General features: G+C 24.8%; 1 protein-coding gene across 1 annotated transcript; it reads left to right on the forward strand.

Annotated features, from left to right (window-relative positions):
* The first annotated feature begins 341 nt into the window (after positions 1–341).
* Positions 342–1,878, forward strand: LOC131178624 (calcium-dependent protein kinase 14-like). The gene is made up of 3 exons (XM_058143835.1): positions 342–416; positions 674–904; positions 1,352–1,878. The coding sequence occupies exons 1-3, from the start codon at positions 408–410 to the stop codon at positions 1,502–1,504; spliced, it is 393 nt and encodes a 130-aa protein (XP_057999818.1). The 5' UTR covers positions 342–407; the 3' UTR covers positions 1,505–1,878.
* Positions 1,879–9,884: the final 8,006 nt, after the last annotated feature.

Consider the following 9,884-nt stretch of genomic DNA (forward strand, 5'->3'; position numbering starts at 1 on the left):
ATTTATCAGTCTGAGATAGAGACAGTTGTCAGTGACTGAGTATGAGCGTGAGTTTGTCAGATTGAGCCGGTATGGGAGGGAGATAGTCCCTACAGAGGCAGAGAGGTGCAGACGGTTTGAAGAAGGGCTCAATGACAACATCAAAGTCATGATCACAGCACTAGAGATCACGGATTTTTCTAAACTAGTTGATGCTGCATCAAAAGTGGAAAGGGTCCGAATAAATGAACAAAATAGGAAAGATAGGCAGCGTAAGAGAGAATTTGGACTAGGACAGTCAAGTATACCGACTAATAGTAAGAAGTTTAAGGGTTCTGATTCACAAGATCAGACACAGGGAATTTGAGCTAAGAATTGGTTTGTAGAAACTAGGTCATCAGATCACTGACACTGATCTTCAAATTCTAATGGAAGCTGTAAGTGCTTAGTAACATCTTGATTGTTAAAAGTGCTTTTATCCGTGTTTAGATGCTGTGCTGATCTTAAGATTGAGGAACTTACAATCGTTTTGCCTTTATATTCATTTCCTTTATAGTCATTTTGTGCTGATCTAATAGAAACTTCCTACGCTTGCTGGTTGACTATTGAAAACAATAGATAAATATTATGTCAGTGCACAATAAAGTGCCATCTTATGCTATGATCTTAACAAGCTTTTTCTAAATTTTTACAGGGTGATGTAGATCGTGATGGGCATCTGGACTATGGGGAGTTTGTGACCATTTCTGTTCACCTAAGAAAGATGGGCAACGATGAACACCTTCTCAAGGCCTTTGAATTCTTTGATAAAAACCAAAGTGGGTACATAGAAATTGAGGAGCTAAGAGATGCGTTGGCTGATGAAGTGGATGAAAACAGCGAAGAGATCATTAATGCTATCATTCATGATGTGGACACAGATAAGGTTGGTCCTACTTTCTTGTAAATTGGTCTGCTTTCGATTTTAAGAGTAGCATATGCGTTTCCAAAATTGTGTGATAGCACAAAATTTGATTTCAAGTACTTGTGTTTGCATATATGTTCATGCATGCATGTGCTAACAGAGTATGGAATAGGTTATTCTGAACTAATCTCTTTTCTTTAAAATTAGATTTATTTGAAAGTTCAAATCGTACCATTAACCTTAAAATATGCTTTCTTCTTTGCGCGTGCACATACCCTAGTACTTGTGCTTACCTCAGAGATCTCAGAGAAATTTCATGGTTGTTTGACAATAGTTTACCACCTTTTATGTGGTCTGAATTAGTGTGTTGTGGATCCTTGGCAATCTCATTTTTCTTGTGTACCTCATAAAATTGTTGCTTCATTTTCATGCTTGAATCATCCCTGAATGTTTTCTATAAACTTGTAGGATGGAAGAATAAGTTACGATGAGTTTGCGACAATGATGAAGGCTGGTACAGATTGGAGAAAAGCATCAAGACAGTATTCGCGAGAGCGGTTCAATAATCTGAGCCTCAAATTGATGAAGGATGGCTCATTACAGATGAACAACGGGGGGTAGATGACTCAACAAGAGAGGATCATGACTTACAAAAGGGCTAAAAGTACACTTTTTGTCTTTCATTTTTCTTTCTTTTTTCCAGATTTTTTCTTATTCCTTTTTTTTTAAAAAAAATATTTTTAATCCTTTTGCAAAATCTTTTTTGGTAACTAGGATTTGGGGCCTGGTGTTTTTTTTTTTTTCCTAGAATTTTTTATGTTCCTTTTGTTTGTTATGAGAGTGGGGTGGACAAAACTAGAGAAGAAGTTGAAGGAGCTATTATTTGTGGTTGTAAATATAGTTATTAAATTCCATCAAATTAATTACCTGGCTTTTGTTTACATGAAAATTTTGAATTTTATTTGGACGTTAATTGAGATTAAATGGTGAACAAACTTAAGTTCCTCTTTTCTTTTCGAACTAATCAATCTGTGTTTACAAGCACCTAAAGCAAATTAATCAACATGTTTACGTAGAAAATGGGACTCAATGCCCAAAGCATTCTAAACTTGTAGGTTTTGGAATGAGTTGATGCACGTAGTTTTATTTCTGTCACAGAGATTGTTTTCATGACATGATTTTAGATAACAAATGAAGTGATTGTAATTGTAATGTTATTCCAAAGCCATCCTCCAATTAATATGTTTACTTATGGCTGGACTTGGACTCTGTTCAGCAATATTAGTTATTTTAATAGCTGTTAATAGTTATATATTAATTGTTAGATTAGCTAATAAATGTAAAAATATTGATATTATTTTGTTAATCCTAATCAAAATGCTTAATCAACCTTTAAAAATTAGGAGGAGTAACTTTTTATGAACTATTTCTCAATCTCGAAAAGCTAAAGTAAAAAGCTATGTCAACGGATAATTTAATTGGGAGAAGTAATTAAATCACTAAACGTTATCTTAAAAGCTATTGTCGAATAGAGTTTTTATAAATGATATTAAGTGAATTTTCTGGCATTATATCGAGTTTTAATTTGAGAGGAGAAGAGAGATCATACGAGGTCAATTATAATTTATTTGTCCTTCTCGTAAAAAAAAAATAATATTAGCATTGTAGAAATTGCAATGACATTATCAAATTAGTTGGAGATTTATTGTGGTTTGAAAAAGAAGATGAAGTAGCAATGATCAAAATTGCCAACTCAACTCCAAAAGACGGTGAGTTTATGTGTTGGGTGCGGTAGTTGCAATTAGCGGTGTGCAAACGGTCGGTTCGGTTTCGAACCGAATCGAACTGATAAAATCAAAAATTTTAAAAATCGAACCAAATCGATTAATAAGAAAAAATCGAATTGAATCAAATCGATAAATATCGGTTTGGTTCGATTTTAAACCGATCAAACCAAAATTTATAAATTTCATATTTTTAACATTAAATCTAAATAATAAAACATAAAAATAAAAAAAAATTAGAAATTAAAACTCAAAAATCTTAAGGTTCAATTCGGTTTTCTTTGATTTTGATTTGGTTCGATTCAATTTGATTTTATTTTCTTTGATTTCCTATATATTAATAATTTCAGTTCGGTTCGGTTTTTTTTATTTTTTATGAAAATAACCTAACCGAACCGATTAATCAAAATTATCAAAATTATAAATCAAACCGAACCGATTGAATTTTAAAACTAAATAAATTGAACCAAATTAAATCGGTTCGATTCGATTTTTCAATTTAAACCGAAAACTGCTCTGCCCTTGTTGCAATGTGAAGTGAACTATAAGAATCACCCCAATTTATGATTTTTATTAAAAACAATTTTAATATTGTTTATACATTCTTTTGATTTTCTGGGATTAACATTGCTTTCTTTTTTAATTAGTTTTAGATTTTACTGAAATATTCTTTTTAGTTAATTTTTTTTAATTGAGGTTTAATAAATTAATAATTATTTATTTTTATTATAAATGTGATTAATTTTAAAATAAATTGATGAAATTTGAATAAGAAATTTTCCCGTTATATATTTTAAAAAAAAAAAAAAAATCAATCAAGAGATATAAATTAGTCTCTTAATTTGATATATTATGAAATAAATATTCTTGGATTACAATCAGAGCATAATAACTATTTGCTATAGTCTAATTTCTGAAAATATATTAATACTTAGAGAATTAAAAGGGGTTATTGGATAAAAAAAAATCTAATTTTTAGGTTTTTCATGATCGTAGGCAAAAAAATTTTTGTCTTATAGCTGAAATTTAATTAATTGTCACAATTATAATAAAAAGGATTAAATTGAATTTGAGAAAGTAATAATAAATTACAATTTGATCCTTAAAGTTTTATTTAATTAACAAAATAGTTTATTAATTTAAATGTTATATTTAAATATTTTTTCATTTATAATATAAAATATATTTTATATTTACTTTTAATTAAATTTTTATACTAAAAATTCTATTGATTAAAACATATTTTTATATAATAAATAATTTAAAAATTACATAATAATAAAGCAATTACAAAATAATCACATTGTAATTTTTTTTAAGTTGTTATTTGCGCAAAGTAATTATATTGTAATAAAATAATTTTTTATATAATAATAAAATTAATTGATTTAAACCGTAAAATTTTTTTTCAATTGTCAATTACACAATTTTTTTCCGATCATCAATTTATTGTCAGAAAATTAATCTTTACTGCTATTTTATTTAAAAAATTACAAATATTTTCATGATTGATTGTAAATGTTTAAAAGTAATGGTTATTTTATTATAATGTGACTAATTTGCATAACTAATAATTGGGAAAAAAATTTAACAATGTTATTATTTGGTGATTACTTTATTATTATATAATTTTTGAATTGTTTATTATATTAAAATATATTTTAATCAATAAAATTAATTTTTAGTATAAAATTTTAATTAAAAATAAATATAAAATAAATTTATATTATTAATATATTTTATATAATAAATAAAAAATATTAAAATAGAAAATATAAATTAATAAAATATTTTATTAATCAAATAAAATTTTAAAGACTATATTATAATTTACTATTATTTTCTTAAATTCTATTTAATCCGTTGGCTATCATTATGCCAACTAATTAAGTTTCGACTATAAAACATAAAAAAAAAATTTTACTATAATAATGAAAAAGCTAAAATTTTAACTTTATTTTATCTAATAGGTTAATTTAAAAAATAAATAAATAAATAAACGTGCTTGAACTTATAAAAGCTTTTGGATGGACATAAAAATGAAGGAGGGGAACGAACTACAAGGAGTTCTTAGGCTTAGATGGGCTTTCTTCATGTTGACGGAGGAGGAAGCAGAGTTCCTTTGAATTGTTTCAGTATCTTAATTTATAATATAAAAAACTTGGGCCATATGTAATTGGGCCATCAAAAGTTTATATTTATATGATCAAAAGATCAATCATATAAAGCAGCACACCCACCTTTACAATTTATTATTATTATTATTATTATTATTATTATTATTATTATTATTATTCAAACAGTTGATGAGATGTAAATTGATAGAATGAATAAGATAGCGAAAATTATTATTTAGTGTTTATATTTAAATGAAATTAATTATTTAATTTTTATATTTTAAAAAATATATTATTTAGTTTTTAAATTTATTTTTTTTTTTAAACTATTTAGTCTTTGCTTTAATTTTTTCATTGGTCAATACTAGTTAAACTACTATTTAATCTCTCTATTTTAATAAAATCAAGTTGATTCCTATATTTTAAAAAATATTATAATTTAGTTCTCTATTTTAATAAAATTAATTAATTAGTCCCTATATTTTAAAAACCATAATATTTTAAAAAAATATATTCTTAGATAAAAATAAAAATTTAGCTAGTGGAGATTAAATTTGAATTTATATATATATTTTTAATTTGTTCAAGTATTTTTCATCTAATTTTTGGATATTATTTTTGTGTTTAACTTTTTTGTGCAAACAATTTATACAATTTTTATCAAAAGATAAAAATAGAAAGAGCATGAGGGGGGCGAAGGGTGTGGGTGCAGAGGAGAAGAAACATGGAAGAGAAATAAGAGAGAGTAAGAAAGAAATAAGATGAGAAAATAAAATAATTATGAGAATAAATAGTTAACGAAACAACATTATAGGGACTAATTAATGTGTTTTTCAAAATATGGAGATTAACTAATTAGTTTTACTAAAATAATTAGACTAAATAGTAGTTTAATTAACATTAATTAATGAAAAATCTATAGAAATACTAAATAATTTAATAAAAGTAAAATATAAGGATTAAATAGTATATTTTTCAAAATATAAATATTAAAATAACTAATTTCATTAAAATATTAGTACTAAATATAATTTTCCCAGTGAGATAACATCTGTAATATCCAAGATTTGCTAATGTATAATATGAAAAATGAATTAAGAAATGTAATTTGTATTTCTAATAATGAGCTTAAGATAGTAAGTGAATTATGACAATTATTAAGTTGTGTAAAACTAAAAAAATATATGAATATTGGACAGAGTTAGGTGCATGATTCTGAAAGACGTACAATTTAATAGGAACCTCTGCCTCTCCATTGTATCCCATTACTAAGGCATATTTAAAGCATTGGAAGAATTGTATCCCATTCTTCCTGTTAATTCCATTTGTCTTGTATAATATTAATAAGAATGTGGCTTTGCACATTCCATTTGGATAAATAGTATTTTGTAGTGTACACCCTAACATCATCATCACCACCTTCATGATTGTAAGAACATGTGTGATCCTTGCAAGTTGCTTGGAAATTGATCCAATCAATGGGCATAGCCATACACATGGATTTTACAATGTCCACATTTTGGTGGGTCTATTCCACCTTACCTATTACAAATTTGTCTTGATTCTACTTGATGGGTACCCTAAGGTAGACCTTGTAATAAGGACAAACTGATCTGACCAATGTAGATGATGAATGGTGTCTCTAGTCACAAAGAGTATAAGGGCATTTCACGTATTGGAAATGATCCTTTGATGCTTAGGATTGATTAGGTTGTTGTTTTCAAATCAATAATTCACAATGGTATAAGTGAATTAGCTAAGTGAATTTACCTTAAACCCAGCAAGAGTTTTAAACATGATAATGATTTATGTTGATTGTAGTAGAGATTTCTAGACAGACACCACACTGACTTGCCCAATTGGATTGATTCAGAAAACAATCCAAAGTAGGAGCTAAGTATGAAATTGCACATTAAAAAATATATATATATATATTTCTTAATATATAAAAGTAAAATAAAAATGGTAAAGTTTTTTTTATTACAAGAGATTGGAAAAGTAGGATTCAAACCTGACACCTACTAGATGAATAATGTGACATTGATCACTAAATTAAGTCATTGATCACTGAATTAAGTTAGGTTAGATAAAATGATAAAACTTTAATATTAAATCTCTTTCATATAAAAATAAAATAATATTATGATATGAAAATTAATTTTATACTTGTTCAATTAAAAATAAAAAATTTTATTTATAATGGGATGATCATATTTTATAATAAGACGCATTACAATTTAATAATGCATTAATTATTAATATTATTAAAATTGCTTAAATTTTCTTACCCAAAAGGAATGATTTCATCATTTGAGTAAGGAAAGTGCCAACTTTGAAAAAGGAAAAGGGATTAGTAAGGATCTGTTTGGTATTTTTGTTGAATATACTGTTAAGAAAAATATTTTTTATGTACATTATTAATTAGAAAGTATTAAAATTTTATTTAAATTTAAATTTGGCACATTTTAGCTATAAAAATTCCAAAACAAACTGTACAATTTTTATAAAATTATTTTTTATAGTATTTAAAATGGTATTTTCTTTTAAATTGCTTTAAATATTTCAACTTTAATTCTAAATGGTGTCTATGTAACAGTGAGTGTATATGTGAAAAGAGTTGCTTTTGTGGCATATAATTTTTTTTATAACACCAATTATAAGAGATAACAATTAAGAAATAAGGATAGAAATCATATATTTTGTAATTAAGTCAGATTTTTTCATTTAACAAAAATTACTTTAAGTTGATTTTTTTAGAAATTTATCATCAAGAAGCGGCAAAATTAGGTGAGGCTCCCAAAAATTTCTAAAATTAAAATTTTATCCACATTTTAATATATTTATTTAAGAAATTGCCATTTTCATCCCCTCAAATTTTGAAAATTAAAATGTTACCTATAAATTTTAATAGTAAGGTTTTTTTCATTTAGCATAAATTGTTTTAAGTTTATTTTTTAGAGGCTTATTGCCTAGGCAGAAACAGAATTAGTGGAGGCCCCCAAAAGTTCCTAAAATTAAAATTTTATCCCTACATGTTAACATATTTATTTAACATTATTGTTCATCCACTAAAATTTTTTAAATTAAAATTTTACCTACAAATTTTAGTATTTTTTTTAAGTTATTATTTGCTCCTCTAATATTTTTTTTTAACATCTACACTTTTATGTAAATTTCATTCATATTTTTTATATTATTTAATTTTAGTCTTTATATTTATATTTTATTTTAATCTCTAAAATTTTATTAAGTTTTTCATATTTCTTTTGACACCTCAAAGATAAACTTCTAGTTCTGCACATATGCCCAAGAACTTTAGCCGAGTTATTTATACTAAGTTTTTCTCGTAACCTTTTATAGCTTGTTTGGCTTAACTGTTAAATATAACTAATAGTTGTTACTGTTAACTGATAGCTAATGATAATTAATTTATATTAAATATTTGATAAAACTATATTTAATGTTGCTATTGATATATAAAATAACTAATAAGAAAATATATTATATTTATAATTTTAAATATTTTTTACTTATTTTTCCTTAAAAAAGTAGAAAATGATAAAATAATTTTATTTTCTTTATAAATTTTCCTTTCCCTTTTATTTTTTACTCAATTTAAATAAAAATAATAAAAAATAAAATTATTTTCCTTTTATATTTTCTTTCTCCTTTTACTTTCACCCCTTCCCAAACATGGCGTTAGAGAACCATGCATAAAACTCCATAGACAAAACAGTCATATAAAATAATAAATGAAAAAACTTGCAAAATCTTTTCACTCATTGAAAAGTCGGCTCTGTCAGGTGATGCATCAAACACCTACTTATAATTTTGGCCCCAATTAGAGGAGTGAAAGGCCAACTGACAAGTAGCTATATGCTCCAATAATGGCCCCAATTAGAGGAGTGAAAGGCCAACTGACAAGTAGCTATATGCTCCAATAATGTTTTCCTTCATTCATAACATTACTAATTAATAATTGACTGTGTTTTTGCACAACACTAATATTGATTTGATATGTAAGAATTTAATTTTTTATTATTTAATTAAATTTACAGATATTATTTTAAAAAATTATATATAATGAATTTTTTTTAACAAATATAGAAAAGAGCAGAGATTAAATCTGCTATCTACTAAGGGAGTGATATATTTTTAGCCATTAAATAAGTAAAGTTAGGTATAAATTTTAAATATTTATATAATAAAATTATAAAAAAAATAAATGAAATTATAATGTTCAATAATTATATTATGAAATTTGTTCATGTGACGATCTCTACACGTTACATCATAAGCTTTTCTATTTCCCTGAGCATTTTCCCTAGCCAAAGTTTTTTTTTTTATTTTAAATTTCCCTTTAAAAAATAAAAAGAATTACATTTTAACTAATTAGTAAAATTTTTAAGAACTTCAAGACTTAAAAAAAATTTAATCATATAAAAATTAACAGACAAACCTGAAAATTTTGAGTTAAATAATAAAATATTATCCTATATCCATTTGTAATTAACTCATATTTTTACAATTCCAAATCAAATTCATTTGAATTTAATTATTACTTTAATGAGGGAGCAAGGGTGAATTTTAAATTTAATTTATTATTATAATTATAAAAGATATAATCAAATTTATTTATTTGAAAAGTTAGATTAAATTGAGCACAAAATTTTTGAAAAAGAAAGTAGCCAAATTGAGGTTTTATACCTCCATTCGCTATAAATTATTTCTTATAGTTAATATAATTATCACAAAGTAAATATAAATAAATATATTTTCTTATATTATAATTTTTATAACATTAATTATATTTTACATTGAAATTATAAAAATTATAAATAAAATTTAAAATATTATAGAACACACATGTAACGATTTGGTTAACTAAAAATTTTAAAAAATGAAAAATCACGCATTGAACTAATTGAATTGATTGGTTCGATCAATTTCATAATTCAATTTTTATGATTGTTCAAGTAAAAAATTACCACATTATTTTAAAATTTTCTTTACTTATATGGAAAGTAATCGGTAAATATTAATTGATAGTTACTTACAAATTATGAAAGAAAATTAATTTTTTTTTACGTATATAGTTTA

This window comes from Hevea brasiliensis, chromosome 3, assembly GCF_030052815.1.
Source record: "Hevea brasiliensis isolate MT/VB/25A 57/8 chromosome 3, ASM3005281v1, whole genome shotgun sequence".
NCBI classification, from domain to species: domain Eukaryota; kingdom Viridiplantae; phylum Streptophyta; class Magnoliopsida; order Malpighiales; family Euphorbiaceae; genus Hevea; species Hevea brasiliensis.

Bases quoted from the DNA above. Each gene is read 5' to 3' on its own strand.
- LOC131178624 (XM_058143835.1), top strand. The intron at 905-1,351 runs GTTGGTCCTACT...ATAAACTTGTAG, and splicing joins ATGATGTGGACACAGATAAG to GATGGAAGAATAAGTTACGA.